General features: G+C 45.9%; 1 protein-coding gene across 1 annotated transcript in view; it reads right to left on the bottom strand.

Moving 5' to 3' along the window:
- Positions 1 to 1,802: 1,802 nt before the first annotated feature.
- GYPC (glycophorin C (Gerbich blood group)) overlaps positions 1,803 to 27,657 on the bottom strand; it is a 59,008-nt gene continuing 33,153 nt past the window's right edge. Inside the window, exons 2-3 of the mRNA XM_029586056.1 lie at positions 17,035 to 17,079; positions 1,803 to 2,889 (exon numbers count right to left, since the gene is read on the bottom strand). Coding sequence (XP_029441916.1) covers positions 2,693 to 2,889; positions 17,035 to 17,079 — 242 coding nt within the window. The 3' untranslated portion in view covers positions 1,803 to 2,692. The remainder of the gene's footprint in view (positions 2,890 to 17,034; positions 17,080 to 27,657) is intronic.

The raw sequence follows: 27,657 nt of genomic DNA, 5'->3' as shown, positions 1-27,657 counted from the left end.
GTGGCGATCAAAAAAGCAAACAGAATATTAGGAATTATTAGGAAGGGAATGGCAAATAAAATGATGGATGTCATAATGCCTCTGTATCGCTCCATGGTGAGACCACACCTTGAATACTGTGTGCAATTCTGGTCGCCGCATCTCAAAAAAGATATAGTTGCACTAGAGAAAGTGGAGAGAAAGGCGACCAACATGATAAGTGGCATGGAACGGCTGCCCTATGAGGAAAGGGATATGATAGTGATGTATTAAATCATGAAAGGACTTGAAAAAGTTAATGCAAATTGGTTATTTACTCTCTCAGATAATAGAAGGACTAGAGGCCACGCCATGAAGTTAGCAAGTAGCTCATTTAAAACAAATCAAAGAAAATTCTTTTTCACTCAATGCACAATTAAACTCTGAAATTTGTTGCCAGAGGATGTGGTTACAGCAATTAATATAGCTGGGTTTAAAAAAGGTTTGGATAAGTTGCTAGAGGAAAAATCCATAAGCTGCTATTAATTAATAAGCAATAGAAGCTTGAGATTTATTTAATGTTTGGGTTCTTGTCAGGTACTTGTGACTTGGATTGGCCACTGTTGGAAACAGGATACTGGGCTTGATGGACCCTTGGTCTACTCAGTATGACAATTCTTATGTTCTAATGACTGTATGAGCATGTATTGCCTAATGGTAGCCTCTCTATTTCATTAATGGGTGATGGTCCTTCTGCTGTCAGAGTAACGATTCTTAAGGATTGGAGAGACAGAACTATTTTGGCCTCATAAATTCTAGGCTTATGCTTTATTGACTCAACCTAGGGTGCCGAACTGATGACTCCTGCAAGCCCTATAAAAAGCCACACATATAAAGTAGAGCAAACGAGTTTCAACTAATTCTAAAGCAGAAGTAAATTTAGGATCACCAAAGCTAAGCTGGGCTAGGCTGTTAAGTGACTTGACTAAATAAGGGGAAATTCATGGATCATCTAGTTATAAATCGTAATCATGCACAGCTCAACTCACATTAGCATATTTGCCTGGTTCAGGGGTTTATATTCTTGGATTGGATGACATGGAGGACATTAGAGAAGAGAAAGAAAGCTAAGTTGGTGCGGGCCATTCAGCAATTATAGAACGGACATAGTAGAGCAGCAGGAACCTAGCTTTGTTCAAAATCTGCTGCTCCGTGGCTTGAAATAACAAACAGGCACCCCCTTCCTATAAGCCTGCGCTGACGCCCAGACCCATTGTATAGACCAGGCTCTGTATTTGCTGATTATTATGGAAAAGGACTGATTTCACAGACGCCCACGTTCTAGAGAATTCAAGCGTGCATGGAATAGACACAAGGGAATCTTAGCTGCAGAGGGAGAAGACTATGGACCAAATGAGGCCCGTGACAGGTGCAAATGGGCAGACTGGGTGCACCGAGTGGTTTTTAATCTTTTCCTGCCAGTATCTTCAATGGCCTGTGCTTCCAGGTTTGCACCGTACTGGCACCCCGGATTGCATTCATGGCCAGCTGGGATCATATTTTCCAGGCTAGTGGTGATCACTTACGGAGCACTTAGTGCAGGCTTCCAGTGACTAAAGTCACTTTGTAAGAATGAGACCTTCAGGCCATCTGCATCAGCCTGCTCTATGACTTATCAGTCACGTCTACTTGGTTTACTGGTGAGAAATCGCATTTACACATTCACACCTGAAAAGTAATGCATTGGGTCTTAAGATGAGTCTGCCCCGAGTGGATAGCATCAATCACTGCCATTCTGCTGCCTGCTGGTTTCGGCTCTGGAAAGAACGAGCCGGAACTTTGTCTCAGGAGTGTTAAGTCAAACCCCACATTTATTATAAAAAGAAAATGCAAGGTAGAGCACGTCCTCCCAAAGCATGTGTTCACTTGAAAAGGTTTAGAGAGTAAATAATAAAACAAAAGCTGCCCCCCCCCTCCCACCTAGACAAAAATATATTTATATGGTCTCACTTGTGACAGCACAGATGAGAGTATACAAAATATGGGATGCATTTTCTAGGCAGATCTGATTGCACGGCCCCATGTGTGAGTCTTTTTCAGGACATTCACTTGTCAGAGTTTATTAGTTTTCAAGTAGCTCTTGCTTAACAGAAATATATCCTTCATTCTAGAAGGTTGGTTTCCATTATCGTCCTGCATTTGTTGTCAACTGATACATCATCGTTACCCAGTCTTGGGTCTCAGAGTTGAGTCTAGGTTCTTCTTGCTTGACTCTGACTTCAAGCCAGCTTATGTCAATCACAAGGTCAATAACCCAGTATCTGGCTTTGAGTTCTCCTAGAACAAGGTGGCATTTGAACTAGGACTGTAGCTTATTCTTTCTCCCGCATTCCAGCGTTAATGCTTAGGGTTACCCATTGGCCCCGTTTCATGAGCGAGAGGCAGAGCCACTCCTGGCTTTAGTCCCGTTGAGTTTCACGGACTGGTAGTTCCTTTTTCTCTAGGACTAGCGGAACTACCAATCCACTTACATAATGGGGTAAAACCAAAACCATCCCCGCCTGTCTTCCTGCCATGCTACAGAACAAACTGGACACCCTATTAATGCTGCATCCTGCATCTCCGAGTTAGTGTTTCAATTTTTCCCCATTAGCAATGACAAAAAAGTATGAATACACATGTATGTATATGTATATATATATATATATGCTGCTTCTATTCTTTCCTCTTTTTTTTAGATAAAATATTCTTTTTTGCTTTCGTCAACAGCCTCCTGAAGAGCTGGGTCGTTTTTCAGTGCCGCATCAGCACTCTCGGCAAATTCTGTTCCCTTGGCTTCGTTAGTACGGTAGGTGCCCTTGTGCCTGTACATATAACGCAGCATCACCACCAGAAGGCAGATGAGAACAACTACCACAGCTGCTATCACACCTGCAAAGAGAAATCACAGTTTATCAGGTTGGCAACATCTTTCATCACAGCTGGATTTTAGGATGGTCCAAATTTCCTGGCAATTCATGGCAATGTAATTTTATTATTACAGGATATAGTGAACTTTTCTTGTGCTGGCTCTAATAAAACAGTGGGCCTCAACTGCAGTCCTGGTTGTACTTAAAGCAAATATATCCTTAAATGTTGCATGAACCAGCACTGAAGGACTCCGAGGACCAGAGTTGAGAGCCATTGTAATATAATAAATGATCATTATTATGTTGTCTTTATATAGTTAGTGCTTCTATTCAAGGAGGGAGACTCAGACACAATGTCAGGAAGTATTTTTTTCATCGAGAGTGGTGGATAACTAGAATACCCTTCCGGAGGAGGCGGTGGAAATAAAAGCAGTAATGCAATTAAAAAAAACATTGGGATAAACACAGTGGAGACAAAGCATGGTAATGAAGTCCTGGATGAACGGTGCTTCAGCCACAACAGCAGTGGTGGTCTGTACTTCCAGGAATGCACTGGAGTAATCCACACAGAATGGCAGTTACTGCTCTAAACAGCAGTGGTATTGCAGCATTGGGGGGATGGCTTGGATATTAGTCTTGCGAGAAACAAAGCTGAAGATGGCCTACTCAAGCTGACAAGGTGGAGGTCATCACTTTGGCAGATTTGGGGGCATGCTTGGGATAGTAGTGGCAAAAGGGTTGAGAGGACAGACTTGGGGGGTGGAGGAGGGAGTTAGGGTTGGGTTATGTAACTCCCACTGACTGTATTTACACAGTTAGTTTCTCTTTAAGAAGCCTGGAGAACGTGAAGAGTACAGAGCATGCTCAGTTGCATGATGTGGCTTTACAGCAGCCATGTTTAAAGGCAATGCACATGCTCAGTAGATGGAGAAACTGCAGGTGGAATAAATGCATCTAGCCAGTAGGAGGATGGGGTTTTCTCAGTCATGCACAGATCCCATAGAGGAGACAGCAAACCTGTGCTACCAATGGGAGAGCTGTAGGCTGGAGATCAGTGGAAGTCTGAGTGGGTTAAGGGACTCAAGTTGTGGAAACTTTCCTTTCAGATGGAGTAAGAACATAAGAACATAAGAAATTGCCATGCTGGGTCAGACCAAGAGTCCATCAAGCCCAGCATCCTGGTTCCAACAGAGGCCAAACCAGGCCAAAAGAACATGGCAATTACCCAAACACTAAGAAGATCCCATGCTACTGATGCAATTAATAGCAGTGGCTATTCCCTAAGTAAACTTGATTAATAGCAGTTAATGGACTTCTCCTCCAAGAACTTATCCAAACCTTTTTTGAGCCCAGCTACACTAACAGCACTAACCACGTCCTCTGGCAACAAATTCCAGAGCTTAATTGTGCGTTGAGTGAAAAAGAATTTTCTCCGATTAGTCTTTATCCAAACCTTTTTTGAACCCAGCTACACTAACAGCACTAACCACGTCCTCTGGCAACAAATTCCAGAGCTTTATTGTGCGTTGAGTGAAAAAGAATTTTCTCCGATTAGCCTTAAATGTGCTACTTGCTAACTTCATGGAGTGCCCCCTAGTCCTTCTCTTATTTGAAAGTGTAAATAACCGATTCACATCTACTCGTTCAAGACCTCTCAAGATCTTAAAGACCTCTATCATATCCCCCCTCAGTCGTCTCTTCTCCAAGCTGAACAGCCCTAACCTCTTCAGCCTTTCCTCAAAAGGGAGCTGTTCCATCCCCTTTATCATTTTGGTTGCCCTTTTCTATACCTTCTCCATCGCAACTATATATTTTTTGAGATGCGGCGACCAGAATTGTACACAGTATTCAAGGTGCGGTTTCACCATGGAGCGATACAGAGGCATTATGGCATTTTACGTTTTATTCACCATTCCCTTTCTAATAATTCCTAACATTCCGTTTGCTTTTTTGACTGCTGCAGCACACTGAGCCGACGATTTTAAAGTTTGGCCTCTGTTGAAAACAGGATGCTGGGCTTCATGGACCCTTGGTCTGACCCAGCATGGCAATTTCTTATGTTCTTATGTTCTTTTCCTGTTACAAAAACATCAGAACGATAACTGTAGTAAAATGATCATTTGCATTCTTTTAATGAATACTTGATTTAATATTATTTTCATGGTTGTTGAAGAAACAACTTCCTTTTTCAGATGTAAGTCTCATAAAGCAGAGTTGCTTACCTGTAACAGGTGTTCGCCTAGGACATCAGGATGTTAGTCCTCACACATGGGTGACATCATCCGATGGAAAACTTATGTCAAAGTTTCTAGAAACTTTAACTGACACACTGAGCACGCCACTATCCACGCGTCCATGCGGGGTCTCTCTTCAGTCTTTTAACATAGAATTATGAAAAATAAAATATAAACATAGAAAAAACACAACTCCACAGGGTGGCGGGCGGGTTTCGTAACAGGACTAACATCCTGCTGTCCTATTACAGGTAAACAACTCTGCTTTCTCCTAGGATGAATTTGTGAATGATACAAAATTATTCAGAGTAGTTAAATCACAAGTGGATTGTGATAAATTGCAGGAGAACCTTGCAAGACTGGAAGATTGGGCATTCAAATGGCAGATGAAATTTAATGTGGACAAGTGCAAGGTGTTGCATATAGGGAAAAATAACCCTTGCTGTAGTTACTATCAGGCCGATACGGCATTTGGACGCGTGTTTTTGACGCGCTAGCTTTACCCCTTATTCAGTAAGGGGTAATAGTGCGTCGAAAACGCGCGTCTAACCCTCCCGAGACTAATAGCGCCATCAACATGCAAATGCATGTTGATGGCCCTATTAGTCATTCTCGCGCGATACAGTAAGTAAAATGTGCGGCCAAGCCACACATTTTACTTTAAGAAATTAGCGCCTACCCAAAGGTAGGCGTTAATTTCTGCCAGCGCTGGGGAAGTGCACAGAAAAGCAGAAAAACTGCTTTTCTGTGCACCCTCCGACTTAATATCATGGCGATATTAAGTCGGAGGACCCAAAAGTTAAAAAAAAAAGTAAAAAAAAAAAAAAAAAATCAGCCCACGGCTTGAAAACCGGCGCTCAATTTTGACGGCGTCTGGTTTCCGAACCCGTGGCTGTCAGCGGGTTTGAGAACCGACGCTGGCAAAATTGAGCGTCGGCTGTCAAACCTGCTGACAGCCGCCGCTCCTGTCCAAAAAGAGGCGCTAGGGACGCGCTAGTGTCCCTAGCATCTCTTTTTACCATGGGCCCTAATTTAAATATTTTGGTTTACTGAATCACGCGCACAGGACAATGGCCTGTGCATGCGCTCCCGCGAACTTTACTGTATCGGCCTGTATGTTAGGAGTTACTACCCAGAAAAAAGATCTAGGCGTCATAGTGGATAACACATTGAAATCGTCGGCTCAGTGTGCTGCGGCAGTCAAAAAAGCAAGCAGAATGTTAGGAATTATTAGGAAGGTAATAAATAAATTGGAAAATGTCATAATGCCTCTGTATCGCTCCATGGTGAGACCGCACCTTGAGTACTGTGTACAGTTCTGGTCACTGCAACTCAAAGAAGATGTAGTTGCATTGGAGAAGGTACAGAGAAGGCGACCAAAATGGTACAGAGAAGGTGACCAAAATAATAAAGAGAACGGCTCCTCTATGAGGAACGGCTAAAGAGGTTAGTGCTGTTCAGCTTGGAGAAGAGATGACTGAGGGGAGATATGCTACAGATCTACAAAATCATGAAAGGACTTGAACGGAAAAATGTGTATCAGTTATTTCCTCTTTCAGATAATACAAGGACTAGGGGACACTCCATGAAGTTAGCAAGTAGCAATTTAAAACTAATCAGAGAAAATTCTTTTTCATTCAATGCACAATTAAGCTCTGGATTTTGTTGCCAGAGGATGTGGTTAGTGCAGTTAGTGTAGCTGGATTTAAAAAAGGTTTGGATAAATTCTTGAAGGAGATGTCCATTAGCTGCTATTAATCAAGTTGACTTAGGAAATAACCACTGCTATTTCTGGCTTCAGTAGCATGGGATCTACTTAGTGTTTGGGTACTTGCCAGGTACTTGTTGCCTGGGCTGACCACTGTTGGAAACAGGATGTTGGGCTTGATGGACCCTTGGTCTGACCCAGTATGGCAATTTATGTTCTTAGCATGGTAGTCCTTACACATGGGTGAATCCCTAGATACAGGCTGTTCCCTATCAATAAGCAAGACCAACAGGCAACCAACCTTATGCCAATGGGCACAACACTGGTGCTGTTGGTAACAAAGGGAGACAGCCTGAACCCAAAAAATGGACCCCAGTCAGGAAGAGTTGGGTTCTACAGCTGAAAGAGATTCTGGAGGACAGACTGGCAGAAGCTGCTATCACGTTAGCCATCCCTATCCAGACAGTAATGAGAGGCAAAAGTGTGGAGGGAACTCCACCTCGCAGCCAGGCAGATCTCATCCAAGGGGACCGCTCTCAAGTGGGTCACTGAAGCTTTCATGGCCCTGACCGAATGAGCCTTGACATGGCCTCCAAGTCGCAGTCTTACCCTAGTATACCAGAAGGAAATGCAATCCGCTAGTCAGTCAGACAGGGGGTGCATAGCAACCGCAACTCCTAATCTATTCTTGTCAAAAGAGATGAAGAGTTGCGTAGACTGCCTATGGCCTGCTGTTCGCTCTAAGTAGAAGGCTCTCTTGCAATACAGACCTGGTGAGAATGAGGTCTGGGAAAAAACGTGGGCAGGACGATTGACTAGTTAAGATGGAAATCCGTTATCACCTTCAGCAAGAACTTAGGGTGCGTGCACAGAACCGCCCTATCATGAACTTTGTGTAAGGTAGATACATCACAAGGGTCTGAAGCTCGCCGACTCTGCTCGCTGAAGTGATCGTGACCAAAAAGATAACCTTCCAAGTCAGGTACTTCAGGTCACAGTTATGCAGCGGCTCAAAAGGAGCTTTCATAAGCTGAGCCAACACCACATTGAGGTCCCAGGAGACAGCAGGAGGTCGCAGGGGAGGCTTCAACTGCAGGAAACTCCACATAAAGCGACTCACTATGGGCTGCACAGAGATGGGCAAAACATCCATACCCTGATGGTAGGCACTTATAGCACTCAGGTGCACCTAACTGAGTTGGTCTTTAAGCCAGTATCTGAAAGGTTCAGGAGGTAGTCAAGCAGTTTTGGTGTGGAGCAGGAGAACAGGTCAAAGCCGTGGTGCTCATACCACATGGAAAACCTCCTCAACTTCAGGCCATAAGACTTCCTAGTGAAAGGCTTCCTGGAAGCCACCAGGTCCCGACACACCTCATCCGACAGGCTGTAGAATTAACCTTTCAACATCCAAGGCGTCCGGGACAAGGCCCTGAGGTTGGGATGGTGCAGGCTGCCCTGATCCTGTGTGATGAGGTCTGGGGAGCAGGAACCAGATCTGCTTCGGCCATGGAGGGTTATAAGGATCATGATCCCCTTGTCCTGTTGGAGCTTCAGGGGAGTCTTTGTCACCAGAGGAAGTGGAGGATATACGTACAGAAGGCCTTTGCACCAGTGGCGGGCAAAGGCATCTGAAGCTGGCTTGCCTTCCCCCCAGTATAGGAAGCAGAACTGGTCCACCTTCTTGTGGTAGGAGGATGCGAAGAGATCCATGTCTAGGGTGCCCCAGAGACAGAAGATCTGATCTGCTACCTCCTGATTCAGGGACTATTCATGGGGTTAGAAGGCCTGACTCAGCCTGTTCACCACTACATTCTCTGTCCTGGCTAGATACATGGCTTGGAGCACCATACCCTGGGACAGAGCCCATGACCAAATCTGAATTACTTCCTGTCACAGGAGGAACAACCTTGTACCTCTCTCTGCTTGTTTATGTTCCACATCGGCACCTGGGTGTCGGTCTGGATCAGGACTGCTTTGTTGGTCAGCCAATCTCTGAACACCCAGAGCGCATATCGGATCGGGGGGGCTCCAGGAAGTTGATTTGACACTGTGCTTCCTGGGCGGACCATAGACCCTGGGTACGGAGTCCTTCCACATGGGCAACCCAAGCCAGGGTGGATGCATCCATAATGAGCACAATCTGGGCAGGGGGAGACTGAAAAGGAACCCCCTGCTCCAAATTGGGCAGAATCTCCCACCATGACAAGGAGTCCTGGAGAGGTGGAGTAACTCAGATGCGAACATAGAGGTCCTGCATGGCTTGTTGCCACTGGGATCAGAAGGTCCATTGAGTTCTGCATATATGTAAGCAAGCAAAGGGGGTAACATGGACAGTTGCAGCCATGTGACCCAGGAGCCGTAGCATGCGGTGAGCCGAGCCCTGCCGGCTCCGTTGGACCACTCCTGCAAGGGACGCCAGTGCGAGAGCCCGATCGCGGGGAAGAAAAGCTCTGGCTTGAGCAGTGTCCAATCGGGCGCCGATGAAACTCAACTGAGGCAACAGCTGGGACTTCAGCTAGTTGATAAAATCCCAGGGACTCCAACACCTGCAGGGATCAAAGCGCTCCCTCCTGGGTGGAGCTTTTGACCAGTCAATCGTCCAGGTAAGGAAACACCTGCACCCCTAGTCTGCGGAGGTGCGTACCCACCATGGCCAGACACTTGGTGAAGACACACTGGGCCGAGGCAAGGCCGAAGGGCACACCTTGTACTGGAAATGGTGCTCACCCATGACAAACCAGAGCTACTGTGACCACAGAAGATCTCAATGTGGGCATATGCGTCTTTTAAATTGAGGGAGCAAAGGCAGTCCCCACTTTGCAGGAGGGTGCCCAGAGAGACCATCTTGAATTTTTCTCTTTTTAGAAACTCGTTCAAGGATCTCAAGTCCAGAATAGGACGGAATCCCCCAGTTCTCTTTGGAATCAGGAAATACTAGGAGTAGAATTCCTGCCCCCGCTGCTGCAGGGGAATGGGCTCGACTGCCCTGGCTGTTACAAGGGCAGAGAGCTCTGTCAAAAGTATTTCCTGATGCCAGGATGGACCCCAAAAGGGGGATGGGGGAGAGTCTGACCGGACACCCAGGAAGTTCAGCCAATACTCTCGATGAATAATGGACAGAACCCACTGGTCCAAGATGATACTAGGCCAATGGTTCACAAAGAACCACAGCTGGCCTCCGACCGGAGGGTCGGCATCATGGGCAAGGGCAGCTGGCTGATGCTCCCTCACAGCCAGTCAAAATCTATTAGCAGGGCTTGTCTAGGGCTTCAGCTGAGGTCTGGTGGTCTGCTCCTGTCTAGGGGGGCCCCTAGAGCTCACGTGCTGGGAACGGGCACGAGAGGCAGGAGGATAGTATTTCCTCTGGTGAAAAAAGGATCTCCTTGGGCCTTGTCAAGAAGACTTCCTGGCCGAAGATGGCGGGTCAGACGTACTAGCAGAGAAATGTTGCCGGGTCTCATGGTGATCCTTCAACTGACCCTGGGTACGGAGTCCTTCCACATGGGCAACCCAAGCCAGGGTGGATGCATCCATAATGAGCACAATCTGGGCAGGGGGAGACTGAAAAGGAACCCCTTGTCACCAAAGAGGTTTTTGCCAATACACAGAAGGTCATGTACAGCTGGTAAGAGGGGATACGGGCGATCAGCATGGCATCCTGAAACATCTTCCTACCCAGCGCATCCAGAGCCCTGTGTTCCCGTCCCAGAGGGGCGGAGGCATGGGTGCGAGAACGCTTGGCCTTCTTAAGGGCGGACTCCTCTACAACTGACTGGTGTGTAAGTTGACACTTCTCGGACTCCAAAGCATGCTGGACCCAATAAACCACATTAGCCTTCCTATTCACTGGAGGCACAGAGATGAGGTGTTCCCAAATCCGAAGGAGCAGCTCCTTAAAGATATCATGGACAGGAACAGCCACCACCTCCTTTGGAGCATCCACAAACTGGAGAACCTCTAGCATTTTGTGTCTGGCATCCTCTTCCATTAGCAGTTGGAACAGAATGGTTTCTGCGATGGTCCGCATGAACCCAGCAAAAGTTAAATCATCAGGCGGGGACCGATGCCATTCCTCCAGAGGAGATGGGTCAGAGGGAAGGTCACTGGCGTCATTGAAAGAAGACTTGGAGGTATCATCCCCCCATGGGTCATTGCTGAGATCGCCTGGAGACACTAGTGGAAAGCCACCTCCCAGACCCTGCAGCTTGAGTGCCGAGGGCATCGAGGGCCCCAAAGGACCCAAAAGTGGACCAGGCAATGCTGGCTGTGGAACCAAGGGCCTTGATGGTGCAGCGGGCTTTGAAGGGCTTTCATCCTCCTCGAAATCCACAATGGAGATAGCACTGGAAGGAGGAGGCAACGATGGCTGTTGTGGTATCAAGGGACCCCTGGGCACTGGCAGCGGCTGTGTGGGGAGAACGCTGAGAAGGACGTCGAGGCACTCCAGCAGCGGTGCCAACATGGAGGGCATAGGCTCCCGCACCGCTGGGGCCGGTGACTCGAGGCCCTGCAGGGCTTAGATAACTGCCAGTTGCACTCTGCGTTCCAACTTCTCCTGGAAATTCGCCGAAGACAGGCTGGATGGAGAAGGGGGAGGCGAAACTGGATCTCCTCCGGAGCCCCAAGGGAGATTGGTGCCTGGCACCAGGTTTGATGGAGGGTGGTGCCTCCTCGCCACAGGGTCGCTTCGGGGGCATCACAGCAGACGCTGATGCCGACCGGAGCCCAGCACCATGTGAAGACAGAGACCGGTGGTGATGCTCCTGGACTTCCCATGGTGCTCGGCCTGATCTTTCCCTGGTGTTGAGGAAGAAGGAGATGATCCAGAAGTCCTTGAGCAAGAAGAGACCGACAAAGGTCCTGGTGGAGGGGTGGACATCGAGGGCTCGGTGTCCATCGGTTCCCCTCAGCCTTTCGGAGTCGATGCTTCCGAAGCTGGAGTTGAAGGTTTGGATTTCTTCGACCCGAAGAGCTTCTCCATTTTATCCAGGCGGGCGCACCAGCCCTTGGGGGTCATGTGGTCACAAAATCGACACCCTTGAACGTTGTGTGGTGCCCCCAGCAAAAGATTCATACCTTGTGCGGATCTGTGAGAGTCATGGTTCGAGGGCACTGGGGGAACCGCTGAAAACCTAACGCCATAAAGGAAGACTCGACAAACGGTTGATGACCGGCAGGAAGGAAGGAAACACTACCAGGAATCAAACGCACAGAACGAAGAAAAACTTACCATGCTGCCCAACTAAGCTGAGGGAATGGAGAGGGACCCGGTGCAGGAAAGTCAAAGAACCAACTGAGTAAAAGCTTTCCAAAAAAAACTAGAGCAGGAGCTCCACAACCGTGAGATGACCACTCCATGGAAAAAGAAGAGACTGAAGAGGGACCCCACGTGGTCGCGAGGATAGTGGCATGCTGAGCATGCTCAGTGTGCCAGTCAAAGTTTTTAGAAACTTTGACACATGTTTTCCATGCCAGGCTCCATCGGATGATGTCACCAATGTGTGAGGACTACCATCCTGCTTGTCTTAGGAGAAAAAAAGTTATGTCTTTGGTTAAAACAAATAACGGTTTCCCATCTCTCTGTTTTTTTCCTGAGAACCTGGTAATTGGCTACCAAAGGAAAAATGAAAATAGACCAGACCCTGAATTGAACTCTGAGAGGTAGAAATTATAAAGCCATTTAGACAAATAACTTAAAGTTATCTGATTAAATGGCAAGTTTTAGCATATTCAGCCTCTTATCTAGTTAGATTTTAGTCAGATATGTCATTTTCTGGCTAAAATCTACCTAGATAAGAGAAGAGGGATTCTGGGATGTAACAGGAAGGAATTATTTATCTGGCTAAATTAGCAAGATAAGCTGCAACATTCAAACTTATCTAGCTAACTTTAGATCTCCTATTGAGCAGGTCTAAAGTTAGCCGGTTCTCTTATCCAGCTAACTAAATTTACCCAGGTATATTCAGTGGCATGGCCACCCCACTGAATATCCCGGCTAAGATAGCCGGCTAAGTCTTACTGATCTCTGAGTATCTGTTACAGTTGCATAATATATAGTATATGGGCTTAGATATTCAAACCACAGCGGGCTATCTAAGGCCTAGATTCATCATTTTGCTACAAATATCGCAAAAATAGTGCCCACAATAAAAAAAGGGGCATGGTTAGGTAAATTTTCCGGGTACCGCATTGCATAGCTATTTTTTTTGCAACATGAGTTAAATTTATTGCATGCTGTGTTATGACTGGACAGGCTTTTATTGCATTTTGTGATTTGGCTTGGTGTGTGCGTGAGAGAGAGAGAGCGAGAGAGAGAGGAGGAGGCAATTTTACATTAACAGTCATAACTATGAACAGCACATTTACCATCAGTGAAGATTTAATGTGATTTGCAGAGATGGAAGGTGAAAGAGCAGAATTTTACACTTTACTCTCGATCTACCTTGATTGAAGCTAGAGAGAGAGAGAGCATCAAGCTAGGTAGAGAGAGCATGATACAAATCTACTCTTCTTTCACCTTTCATCCCTCCAAATCACATTAAATCTTCACTGGTGATACTGTTCTGTTCGTACGCATGACTGTGCATTTTAAACTGCCCCCAGATCCCACCCCACCCCACAAATCTCACCCTGAGTTCATAATACCCCCTCTTCCAGTGGAATAAAAAGTTCAATTATAAGTAACCCTCCACAGAGAAGCTCTCTCTTTCCTATTTCCGGCATTAAATTCTGTGTTATGTTACTGCACGCAACATTAACCAGTTCTCATTTCCATTTACTCCTCCCCACTCGACTACTAATTTTAAATTTGCAAACGCATTTTGCGATGCGGTATTTATCGCATGCGTTATGGCGTTCCTGAGTCTCCCCCTTTGGAGCTTCCTATCATGACCCCTGGTTTTAAAGCTTCCTTCCATTGGAAAAGGTTTGCCTCTTCTGCATTTTTAATACCTTTCTGGTACTTAAAAGTCTGTATTGTATTCCCCCATCTCTCCTCTCTTCTAGGGTATACATAGTTTGGTCCTCGACATAGGGCCTCCAGAACGAAACATAGTGAGGCCTCAGCAGTGGCCTGAACATGGGAACTACCACCTCCTTTTTCTTGCTGGCTATGCCTCTCTCTATGCAGCCTAGCATCCCTCTGGCCCTAATAGTCACGGCCTTGTCACACTGCTTCATTACCTTCAGTCCATCAGATATTATCGCCCCAAGGTCTCTCTCTCCTGGTCCATCCTCATTGGTCTCCCACCCGCCATCACACACAGCTCCTTTGAACTTTTGCATCCCAAATGCACTACTTTGTACTTTTTGGCATTGAATCTTAACTGCCAAGCATTCGATCATGCCTCAAGCTTTCTTAGATCCCGTCTCTTTCTGTCTACTTCCTCAGGGCGTGTCCACTCTGTTGCAAATTTTATTGTCGTCTACAAAAATAGGAACATTTCCTTCTAACCCCTCTGTAATATATCTCACAAAGATATTGAACAGGACTGGCTCCAGAACCAATCTTTGAGGCACTCCACTAATTCTGTTTTCAAAAAATTATACAGTATGCCAAAAAAACCCCCAATACAACTGCATTTCAATATAAACATATCTTTCCCAAAGCAGAGAAAACCCACCCTCGATTGGACTGAGATATTCTGCCCGGTGAAATTCATCAGGTTCCAGTTTGACCTTGGATTGTTTGCACTTCTCTGAGAGTAATTTCTTCACTTGATTCTACAAGTTTCTGAGACACAGGGGTCATTGGCTGACTTCCTGGCATCACCCCAATAGGATAAAATAGGGTCTCTATATAGAGTGACTTAAAAAGATGTCCACTGGCTTCTTCTTTAAGGTAAACCAAGTAGGATCCATGCCCATTCCTCAGATGTGCAATCTACTGCAGCCCAACAAACATCAACAAAGCCCATCAGCAACCTACAGGACACCGTCAGATGCCGTTCAGCGCTGCCAATTTTTAACTGGTGCCATTGTATTGAAACATTCATGGGCTATATAAATGTATCATGGTGAAAACTTGAAAGGCTTGAAGAAATATAAAGCTCTGTCTAGCAATCACACACAGCCATGTCAAATGGCCAGGTCCCAGAAAATTATCAAGGGTTTGAATTTAAAAAAAAAAAAAAAAGCTATTCTGGGATTAAAAGTGATGGGATTTTAACCAATGCTCCTGAGATAGTTTCCATTCAGAGAGAGTTTGATTTGAGTCCATCTTGGTAGAATGGATGGCTCATTTCTTAAACAAGCCAAAATTGGATGATGAAGACCTTCAGCACTGCAGTCGTCTAGGCCAGTGAGATTAGGGGCACTTGGAAGATGATTCTTGGATTGCACTGCTGTTGGCAAGGAATGCTAGAGAGGTACTTACTGATCCTCTGGACAGAGGGAGGGTAACGTTCAAACATCCCGCATAACTCAGGCAGCACGTACACATGCAAGTTATGCCAGTGTTAAGTGGGCTTAACACGTACAAATCTGCTTTGAAAAATTATCCTGCCAAATCTGCTCCCACTGAAGTTGCAGCTGTTATTTGCTCTTCCTGAAAATGTACACACACATGGTCGGAGTTTTACAAAGTAAAAGTCCTAACCCCATCCCAGCTCCGCCCCAGGATGCGAATATGAAATATGCCTCGTCTACTAAACCTCTACAGATGCTGCAAATCGCAGCAGCCAGGATTCTTACTAACTCGCGTCGGAAAGGCCACATCACACCAATTCTAAAAATCCTACACTGGCTACCAATCCACTATAGAATACTCTTCAAGACTCTCACTATCATTCACAAATCTGTCTACCAGCAATCCGCGCTCCAACTCTCTATCCCCCTCGAACTTCATGCTTCCACAAGGCCGATCAGATCCGCATACAAAGGCTCTCTCCAGGCTCCCCCAAGCAAACTCTTGGTCCACAACTCCATCCATAAACGAGCTCTTTCGACAGCGGGTCCGCTCCATTGGAACTCTCTCCCCCCAGACATACGTCAGGAACAATGCCATCTATCTTTCAGAAAGAAACTGAAAACCTGGCTGTTCGTCCAAGCTTATGGTTGATATTGCCTCTATCAACCAATATTGTCTCTTTTCACCTTCCTACCCATTCCCTATCTCCTCCCCCGACCCGTTCCCTGCCCTGCCTCCACCCCCCCCCCACCCACCTCCCCTGTTCCTCCCTTTCACAGGAAATTTACTCCTAATAATTGCCTCTGATAAATCACCAGCCAAATTCTTTAACCTTTTGTTAACCTTTATTTATCTTGCTACTTAATTGTTTTTGTTGATGACTACTTTCAGTACTCTCCAGTTATTATATTTTGATATCTTTCCTGTCTTCCAAAGCCCATGTTTTTTGTTCCCTGTTTAATGTAACTTTATCTTCTATACAATTGTTTAATGGTTTCCCCCTGTTCCACTGTAAACCAGTACGATAAGACTTGGTCTTGAGCATCGGTATATTAAAAGAACTTAAATAAATAAATATGCACATAATTATACCCACGTGTTTGGCAGGCCGTTTTGTAAACGGCCATTTCTGTGCGTAAAATATCGCTTTATCCATAGAAGTCCCTTTGAATATTATCCCCGTCAGTGGGAATTAAGAGTCAGCGGACAGCATGCCACAAGAGACATTAAAGAGAGCAATGCTTAAGCCATTTACCCACGTAAAACGGCCTTTTCAGCATTGCCCATCCTGTACCTCGGTATCAGATCTGTGGGTGTGGTGGATACTTGAGCAAATCCTAGCACTGAACAAACTCCTTTGTTGCGAATGGGGAAGGGTAATTTCCGTTGAGTTTAGCAGCTCCAATCATTTTGAAAAACTTGGCTCCCATGACCCTGGTTGTGGATAAAATGCGTATGCTTCATGCCGCGACGCAAGTCCTTTTATCCGCACGTCCCTTGAGGCGTTCCCAGGGTGAGGTTAGGCCTTTGGTGCAACAATGCACATGGTGTTGCATTTCCAAAACTGCGTGTGTTGTTTTGGCTGTCAAAAGTACCCACAGATAAGGAGGTCCAAATCTATGTGGGCACTTGTTCGTTAGGCAGGTTTTTTTTTTTTCAAAGTACTGGTGCAAAATCTGCAGGGAAAAAGGTATCGGTGGGCATTACGCCTGCCCGCCCAGTTCTGAACTCTGCCCTTTTGAGAGCAGGGATTTCAGAAGGGTGAAAGATGTGGAGGGGAAGGGACACAGATCTTGATAAGAAAATGGAAAACATTACCTCCAATCACTGCAGCATCAGCTCCACTCTTGGGACTATCGCCAGCTATAAACAGACCACAACACGCACAGCGTTAGATGCGGAAAAATAACAGCAATTAAAGAACGATACGGCGCAGCAGCATCATTTCCTAACGAACGCTTACAAATCGTTAGCCACAGAACGCTCGCCTGATACATAGCAAGCTGAGGACAGAAAACACCAGGCCTTCGGGGATTGCCTTCCCTCCCAGGTGGCCAGTGACATCCCTTTATTATATAATGTGATGAAATTCCCAGGCTGCATTTGCCTCAAGATCTATCCAGTGACTTTCTCACCTCTGCTCCTCTTTCTTTTCAGCCCTAAAACATGTGGCAGATATTGAAAAGTTAGACAGGTATCTAGACCTAGATTTATCAAATTGCTATAAATATGGCGAATGGCGGTGCGGGCTGCTAGAGAGAGACTTACATATAAGTTAATTATTTACACCACTGAAAGAGGGGGCACTAGTAACTCAGGGTGAGGTTTGGGGGGTGGGGTAGATTTTGGGGGGCAGTTTTACATGCACAGTCAGAGGTACAAACAGCACAGTTGCCATCAGTGAAGATTTTATGTGATTTAGAGCGATGAAAGGTAAAAGAAGAGTAGATATAGTACAATTTACTCTCTATCTGGCTTGATTGCACCACTCCAAATGACAGTAAATCTTCACTGATGGCAACTGTGCTGTTCGTACTTATGACTGTGCATGTAAAACCCACCCTACCCCCTATACTTCACCCCGAGTTCATAATGCCCCCTCTTACAGTGGTATCCAATGAATCCAATTCCCCTTTTTTATTTATGGAGGCTGGGAGAAGGGAAATCAGGTGCTAAGCTCCAACTGCTTTTTGAAATATTTGAGGGGATGTGGGGAGAGGAGGAATTGAGCCTGTTGGCCCAAAAGAGTTTTGTTTTGCTTCACTGGATATATTTTAGGAAAGACTTTCCTTTGCTAAAACCATGTTGACTCTTCCAGCCATGTCTATAGGGCCAGTCATTTAATTTTTATGAATTGTTTTAACCATTATGCCCAGAACCGAAGTCATTTTAAAAAATCAGCATTACATTGAGTACCTTCCATCTTCAGGTATTGTGGCTGTTTTAAATGATAGATTACAGATTACTAATAACAGATTAGCAATTTCATATTTGAGTTTTTTTCAGGACTCTAGGGTGGATACCATCTGGTCCTGGTGATTTGTTACTCTTATAATATCAGATATATTTAAACACCCCAGGACCTTATTTTTGAGTGGCTTCAATATTCATGTGGCTGACCCAAGCACATCAAATGCAGATGACTTCTTAGCCTCTCTGAAAGCACTAGACCTCTCTCAGTTGGTCAAGTAGCCTACCGATGAAGCAGGCTACACCATTGACCTGGTCCTTGCTCCACTGTCACTCCTACAAGAGCAATCAATCAAAGTCACCCAGGTCACCCTGGTGTCATGGACAGAACACTATCTGATTCAACTGGAGCTGAGGTCATTCCCAACAAACCCATGCACTAAGGTAGCCTCTTCAAAGATGGTCAGACCACCTCCCACCTAAACCCAGAAAGCTTCCTACAGGAAATTCAAAAGCTGTCCAAATTGAGTTCAAACATGACCAGCATATATGGAAAAAATTAAAACTCTGCCTGAGTGGACATGTGGAACTGTGATCTCAAGAAAGCACTGGATGACCTTGTCCCCAGGAAGATCACAACTGTAAAGAACTCTAACCCCATCCCCTATGTCACCCCAAACTCAAGGAATTAAAAAATTTTGGAAGAAAAATGGAATACAGCTGGAAAAACTCAAAATCCAAGTAAACAGAAACAACTGCAAGAGACAGCAGGCAACCTACTACCAAAGCAGTCTCAGATGCAAAAATATATTCTCAAATTCAATCTCTCAAGCAAAAAATTCAGCTAGAAAATTCTTCCGCCTCACCAATAAGCTCATAGGTGTTACCACATCCCTACACCCTTGACCACTGCAATAAATTAGCCAAATTCTTTTCCAAGAAGATCACCAGTATCAGATCAGCGTTAAACCTCAGTACATCAGATCTCCCATCAACATTCTGCACCCTTTCCAATCCGGCTTCAGACCTCACCACAGCATGGAAACATTGTTAATACATCTCCTGGACAACTTATGCCTAAACCTGGACTGAGGTCAAATCTGTTTATGCTGCCTCGTGCCGTACTTCTTTTTGGCACAAACTTAAGAACATAAGAAGTTGCCATACTGGGTCAGACCAAGGGTCCATCAAGCCCAGCATCCTGTTTCCAACAGAGGCCAAACCAGGCCACAAGAACCTGGCAAGTACCCAAACACTAAGTAGATCCCATGCCACTGATGCAATTAATAGCTGTATCTTCTCCGGTGCAACTATATCTTTTTTGAGATGCAGCGACCAGAATTGTACACAGTACTCAAGGTGCGGTCTCAACATAGAGTGATACATAGGCAATAAGACATTTTCCGTTATATTCACCATTCCCTTCCTATTAATTCTTAACATTCTGTTTGCTTTTTTGACTGCTGCAGCACACTGAGCCGACAATTTTAAAGTATTATCCACTATGATGCCTAGATCTTTTTCCTGTGTGGTAGCTCCTAATATGGAACCTAACATCGTGTAACTACAGCATGAGTTATTTTTCCCTATATGCAACACCTTGCACTTGTCCACATTAAATTTCATCTGCCTTTTGGATGCCCAATCTTCCAGTCTCACAAGGTCCTCCTGCAATTTATCACAATCTGTTTGTGATTTAACTAGTCTGAATAATTTTGTATCATCTGCAAATGTGATTACCTCACTTATCGTATTCTTTTCCAGATCATTTATATATATATTTTGAAAAGCACCGGTCCAAGTACAGATCCCTGAGGCACTCCACTGTTTACCCTTTTCCACTGAGAAAATTGACCATTTAATCCTACTCTCTGTTTCCTGTCTTTTAACCAGTTTGTAATCCACGAAAGGACATCGCCTCCTATCCCATGACTTTTTAGTTTTCTTAGACGCCTCTCATAAGGGACTTTGTCAAACACCTTCTGAAACTACAAATACACTACGTTTATCGGTTCACCTTTATCCACATGTTTATTAACCCCTTCAAAAAAAATGAAGCAGATGTGTGATGCAAGACTTCTCTTGGGTAAATCCATGCTGACTGTGTTGCAGTAAACCATGACTTTCTATATGCTCTACGATTTTGATCTTTATAATAGTTTCCACTGTTTTACCCAGCACTGAAGTCAGACTCACCAGTCTATAGATTCCCAGATTGCCCCTGGAGCCTTTTTTAAATATTGGGGTTACATTGGCCACCCTTCAGTCTTGAGGTACAATGGATGATTTTAACGATAGGTTACACATTTTAACTAATAGATCTGAAATTTCATTTTTGAGTTCCTTCAGAACTCTGGGGTGCATTCCATCTTGTCCAAGTGATTTGCAACTCTTTAGTTTGTCAATCTGGCTTACCACATCTTCCAGGTTCACAGTGATTTGGTTCAGTTCGTCTGACTCATCACCCTTGAAAACCATCTCCAGAACTGGTATCTCCCTAACATCCTCATTAGTAAACACTGAGGCAAAGAATTCATTTAGTCTTTCTGCAATGGCCTTATCTTCCCTAAGAGCCCCTTTAATCCCTCGGTCATCTAATGGTCCAACCGACTCCCTCACAGGTTTCTTGCTTCAGATATATTTTAAAAAGTTTTTATTATGAGTTTTTGCTTCTACGGCCAACTTCATTTCAAATTCTCTCTTAACTTGTCTTATCAGTGTTTTACACTTAAGATAAAGCATAAGCATTGTCAAGTTATTTTCTTCAGATGGATTATTCCAATTTTCGAAGGATTTTTTTTTTGGCTAAAATAGCCTCTTTTACCCCACCGTGTAATCGTTTTTCCTTCCTTCCACCTTTCTTAATGCATGGAAAACACCTGGACTGTTGTGCTGCGACCGGGCCTGCTCACCTGGCGTTACCTTCCACAAGCGCAGGCTTGCCTGCTGCCGCGAACCCCTGATGCCCCCTTCGCTCACTGTGGCCGCCCTCGGCATCTCCGTCCCTGCAGGCCTCACAGCGGAGCTCCCGCTGGGGCTCCATGTCTTCGGACAGCTCGGCCCCGCCCCTAGGCGCGCGCGAATGGCTGACCTCTCCAGTCTTAAAGGGAGCAGCGCGGGGAAACCCCGGGAGGCGCACGCTGATGACATCACTAAGGCTCCATATATAAGGCAGGGCTCAAACCCCTTATCCCTGCCTTGGCAATCGGGTCGACACCGTTGGTGTGATAGTTTGCCTCTGTTCCAAGTGTCTCCTGTTCCAGCGTCTCCTTCCCAGGTAGTACCCATCCAGACTGACTTCTTGGTACTGATCTCTGCCTGCTTGACCATTCTCTTGCCTGCCGCCTGGAACCGACTACTGCCTACCTGACCATTCTCTTACCTGCTGCCTTGAACTGACCACTGCCTGCCTGACCACTCTACTGTCTGCCACCTGGAACCAACCCTCGCTTGTCATGACTATGCACGGACTGATTCTGGTATTGACCCTTGCTTTGGCTGACCTCTCTTGGACTGATACTCTGGCTCTGACCCTTGCGCTTCACTCGGACATTCTCTTCTGGCCCCCAGTGGCCATTGGACCAACGCACTCAGATAAGTTCTTGGAGGAGACGTTCATTAATTGCTATTAATTAAGTTGACTTAGGGAATAGCCACTGCTATTAATTGCATCAGTAGCATGGAATCTTCTTAGTGTTTCGGTAATTGCCAGGTTCTTGTGGCCTGGTTTGGCCTCTGTTGGAAACAGGATGCTGGGCTTGATGGACCCTTGGTCTGACCCAGCATGGCAATTTCTTATGTTCTTATGTAACAACCACGGCCTCCATGTGGCTAGACCTGCGTGCTGCCTGTCTCATCCGGAGGAACTCTCTGAACTGTTGCCTTCCCGAGGGCTCCAGAGCTTCCGGTTCAGGTCTAGCTCAACTGTTCTGCATCAACCACACACCCTTGCTCGTGGTGGGCATACCTCTCTGATATCTCTCCGGGAGACCACTGGAGGCCCAACTAAGTCCAGGTGGTCTGGATACCCAAGGGCTCAACCTGCGGAAATCCAGGACTGTTATTGGTGAAGCTCCAGCTAGCCTCTGTCTCCTTGTGTGCTCCGCCTCCTGGTGGCAGGCGCTCTCTGGGTCTGGCCAGAGGGCCGTACCAATCCTGCACCAGGCCAAGGGTCCACCTCCAGCGCAACATGGACTGTTCTTCTAAGATAGTATTGTAAACAATGTCCACATCTGTTGCACACTTTTAATCTTTGCAGCTGAAACTTTCAGTTTTTTCTATTTTCCTCATTTTATCAAAGTTTCCCTTTTGAAAGTTTAGTGTTAGCACTGTAGATTTACATATTGTCCCCTTCCAGTTATTAGTTTAAATTTGATCATGTTATGATCATTATTGCCAAGTGGCCCCACCACCGTTTCCGCTCTCACCAAATCCTGCATTCCACTAAGAATTACATCTAAAATAGCTCCCCCTCTCTCATCAATTCCTGAATCAATTGCTCCATGAAGCAATCATTTATTACATCCAGGAACTTCCTGTTTCTAGCATGTCCTGATGTTACATTTACCCAATCAATATTGGGGTAATTGAAATCTCCCATTATTACTGCACTTCCAGATTGATTAACTTTCCTGATTTCTCTTTGCATTTCATCATGTGTCTGATCATTTTGGCCAGATCGATGGTATTATACTGCTATCACTATATTCTTACCTAACACACATGGGATTTCTACCCCTATAGATTCTACTGAGCATTTAGTCTCTTATACAATCTTTATCCTTTGAATTCTATGCCCTCCCGGACATAAAGTGCCACACCCCCACCAAGTTGATCCTTCCTATCATTTCGATATAATTTGTACCCTGGTATCACAGTGTTCCATTGGTTATCCTCCTTCTACCAGGTCACTGAGATGAAATTTACTGCTTGTTCCTATACCTGTTCCTACCTGTGCATTACCTCCTGCACCCCTGTGCTTTGTACCTCCTTGGCCTTGTGATTTTGTGATTTGTTTTGTTGGCCTTATTATGTAACACGCTTTAAACTCATCTGTTGGAAGAGCACGAAATATCTAAATGATGATGAGGATGATTTATTACAACTTCCATTATTACAGAGCTTTGCCTTACAAATCTATTAGATTTTTTAAAGTGTAAACATTTTTTAAAGTGTAAACATGCAGATAAAGGTGAGCCAGATGATATAGTGTGTTTGGATTTTAAGAACGTTCCCTAATGAGAGACTCCTCTGTGTTACATCTGGGTGTTTAGTGTGTCCATGGGCCTCAGCCCGACCCCAGACGAATCCAGGGCCGAGCCAAGGGTTGACGGTGGCTCTGCATGGCTGATGGTCTTACCCTCTGCCAGGCCGGCAAGCTCCCAAAGGCCAACATCCGAGGATGATGGTAAGAGAACGGTCCTCCGACTGTTCCGAGCCCTTTCGGTCCTGCCGCTTGATCGGCATTGGAGCAGCAGGCCTGGCCTGAGGTTGAGGGCAGACGGAGGCCTTGACACGTAGATGGGACTATGATTGATGTGAAGGCATCTAGACGGAGACACAGGGTTGATGCGACGGCATCCTTGGACGAAGACACAGGGTTGATGCGACGGCATCCTTGGACGAAGACACAGGGTTGATGCAACAGCATCCTTGGACGAAGACACAAGATTGATGCAATGGCATCCTTGGACGAAGACACAGGACTGATGCAACGGCATCACGGGCATGAAGAGGAACTTGACAACACTGGGTTGATGCATCGGCATCTCGGACATGACGAGGAACTGAATATCCAAACGGACATGACACAAGGCATGGACAATGGCACTGTCTCTCAGGGCGCCCTACTTAGCCCACCCGCGGGACTGAATCACGGACCACCCTGTCCCACTACGCGCCCTACACAGCCCTCGCAAGCTGGTCACGGACCACAAGGAGAATGGGACGAGCGCAGGGAAGATCCAGGCACAGAGGAACTCCAATGACGAAACCGGTGTCATCCGAAGCTTTCCCCCATGGCTGGCAGGAACGGGGGCTCAGGAGCGCAGGGACCAATCCCACCTGCAGACCGCAGCAAGCTCGGGAATACTCCATCCAAGGACCACCGGTCTACAGGAACAGAAGGCTCAGGAGCACCAGACGAAGACGCAGGGAAGAACATCCTGGACAGGAAGACACATCAGGACGAGGAAGATCATGGCGGAACATCAGGACATGGTTAGGGACCTCAGGCAAGACATCAAGACATGAAGACGTGGCACGAAGGCAGACGAGACGAGGAGCTCCACGAAGAACAGAAGACCTTACAAGGCTCCGGCAGGCAGGAGCCTCCAGAGGGAAGTCATCACGATGCAAGGCGAAGAACAGACTGACGAAGCAGCCCTTTATACGGCTAGAGCAGGAAATCCAATTACAGGTAGGGCCAGGCACTTCCTGTGCCTGGCCCTTTAAATCTTGCAGAGAGGCGCGCGCCGGTGCCTAAGGAGAGAGCAGGAGCAGGACTGTGCAGGACTGCGGACAGCGGCCTGCACCGACATCGACGTGGGAAGAGGCAGGGCTGGGCCTAATGCAGGCCCTGACATCAGCAACAGCTCCTGCTGCTGCAGGAAGCCCCGAGGGCGGCTCCAGCCACCAGGAGGATCCCGGGGCTTGCGGCCTAGCGCCGCAAAGATGGCATCAGCGTCGGGGGCGGTCCCGGGCCGCGAAGAAGGCTGGAAAGTCCGCGGCTCAGGCTGCGGTGAAGAGGAGAAGCATGGGCGGCCTCCGGGCCGCATGGGGAAGGAAAGTCCGCGGCTCCTGCCACGCGGGGGGGGGGGGGGGGGGGGCCGACATCGGTGGCATCGCGCCGCGAAGAAAAGGCAGCATGGGGTGAGTAAGCGGAGCCTGCTCGCGGGGAGACCCGCGGGCAGTGCCGTTCATAACACTCTGGAGATGAAAAAGTAATGGGATAGGAGGCAGTGTACAGCTATGGACTGGTAACTGGTTAAATGACAGGAAACAATGGGTAGGACTAAATGCTCAGTTTTCCAAATGGAGAAAGATCATTGGTAGATTGTCCCAGGAATCTGTACTGGGACCTGTGCTGTTTAACATATTCATAAATGATCTGGGAAAAGGGAATGATGACTGAGATGATCAGATCTGCAGATGACACAAAATTATTCAGAGTTCTTAAAAAAGCAGTGGATTGTGAGGAACTGGACCTGGTGAGTCTAGGAGACTGGGCAACTGAATGGCAAACGAAATATAATGAGGAAAAGTGCATAATGATGCACATAGGGAAAAACAAACCCAACAACACAACTACAGAGACACAATGCTGGGATCTACATTAGGAATCACCATCCAGGAAAAGAATCTCGTTGTCCTTATGGACTACACATTGAAATGTTCAACTCAGTGTGGCAGTCAAATAAGCAAATAGAATGTAAACAAATGGAGACTAAATCAGAAAACATCATATTGTCTCTACATCAATCCATGGTGCGACCGCACCTTGAGTATTGCATGCAATTGTTGTCACCCATTCTCAAAAAAGGTTATCGTGGTACTGGGAAAGATGATTAAGGGGATGGAACAGTTCCCTTATGAAGAAAGGCTAAACAGGTTAGGGCTCTTCAGCTTGGAGAAGGCACAACTGAGAGAAATATTATAGAAGTTCATAAAATCATTAGTAAGGTAGAATGAGTACACAGGGGACAGTTATCTACCCTTTCAAGCAATACTAAACTAGGGAACAGTCCATGAAACAAGCAGCAGATTTAAATCAAATTGGTGAAAGCCCTTTTTTTCACTCAGCACACAGTCAAGCTGCGGAATCTGCTAGCACAGGGCACGGTCAAGGCGACAAGCATGGCAGGGCTTAAAAGAGGCTTGGCCAATCTCCTGGAGGAAAAGGCCATAAAGCATATGAATCGGGTAGACAAGGAGAAAGCCACTGCTATCCCTGGGAGTGAGCAACAAGAAATGGATCTACCTTTTTGGATCTGCTAGGTACTTGTGATCCGGACAGGCCACTGTCGGAGACAGAATGTTGGGCTCGATGGATCTTGGTCTGACTCAGCAGCTTGGCATGTCTTACGTTCTTATTGCAAAAAATCTCACAAAGATACAAAAATCTTAAAACCTCAATACAGCCTTGTCTCAAAGGGACAGTCTGAAAAATTGCTGAATTTATAAAAGAATAGAAAAAGACGAAGCAGAAAATATTCCTGTTGTACAAAGGTTCATCTTGGTTAAAAAATCTGTCTATCTAAAGATACTGTGGGGAAAACTAAATAGTAAAGGGTCTATGCAATAAACCTTAGCATGCACGTTAAGGCCCTTGCATGCAAGGGTGCGAGTCTAAGCCAAAATTGCACTCAGATTGCGTGGAAAACAGATTGCGTGGGGTGTCCTTCCCAAGTACGTAGCATGGAAGTTACAGGGGTGCTCCAACATGATAAGACTTACAGTAAAAAGTTACTGGGGACAAAGTGGAAGCGAATCACTGTAGTTGTGGTATGTGTGTGTATGCACCGGATCTGTGGTACAGTCGTGTTTAACAGCAGTTCAAAGGCAAAGAAGAGTCTTGTAAAGAAGTTTTATCCATCTGCTTACCAAGCGGGTCCTGATTAAAAGAAGCTCGTGTTTCAAAATAGGAATGTCATTCACTGCTAATGAGACCACATGCTGCGTACTTGGGAAGGACACCCCCCACAGGCAACAAAGAGGCGCCAACCATCACGGGATAGAAAACCAGTCAGGCTAATTATTGTGCAAACCTTGTAAACTTCTGTTTGCAAGATAACGGCCATTGATTGATGCTGTCAACACATAAGCCAATTAAGGACCAGAAGATTCCTATCCCCAACTGGCATCACCCAGCGTGTGTGAGGATAAATATAAATGCATCGGCAGCTGCAAGAAGCCCCCATTACACGGCTATCATTTTTCAGGGGCCGTAGATGGAACTGCAGAGTGATATGGAACCCTTTTCTCTTTATTTCTATGGGTTTGATTGACTTAAGCTTTTTATTCCATAGGCACAGAATGGCCATTCTCTACTGACTCTGCGCCTATATTTCATTCCTTTTTCTTCTCCCCTCCCTATCTCTTTTTTCCTCTCCATAACTTAGATGTAGCTGAAGGCGAATTACAATCCTAAAATGAAGGCATGGGGGTAACCTGAATGGCGCAGCACTTACAGCCTTTAACACTTTGCCGCTCAGACTGGATGAACCATTTTGGTCTTAGTCTACTGTCATTTACTATTTTGCTATGCTCCTATTCAGGTGTAGTAGGTATTTTCCCTGTCCCAGAGGGCTTACAATCTAAGATTATTATTAATAACCTCAATCAAGCTATCCTTCCTATGATCTTGTAATTCTGCATTTTAGTTTTTTGTTTCTTTTCTATAACTAAACAGGTTATAGTCTGAATAACTCAGCCCAGCTGTATGGGATAACCTATCCATCTTTTAAGGTGGACTTCATCTCTATCCTATATTGTATGCACGGTTATATAAACCCAAGCAGATGAGAATGAATC

Source organism: Rhinatrema bivittatum, unplaced genomic scaffold, assembly GCF_901001135.1.
Source record: "Rhinatrema bivittatum unplaced genomic scaffold, aRhiBiv1.1, whole genome shotgun sequence".
NCBI lineage: Eukaryota > Metazoa > Chordata > Amphibia > Gymnophiona > Rhinatrematidae > Rhinatrema > Rhinatrema bivittatum.
This window is presented reverse-complemented; position numbering and strand designations above follow the sequence as displayed.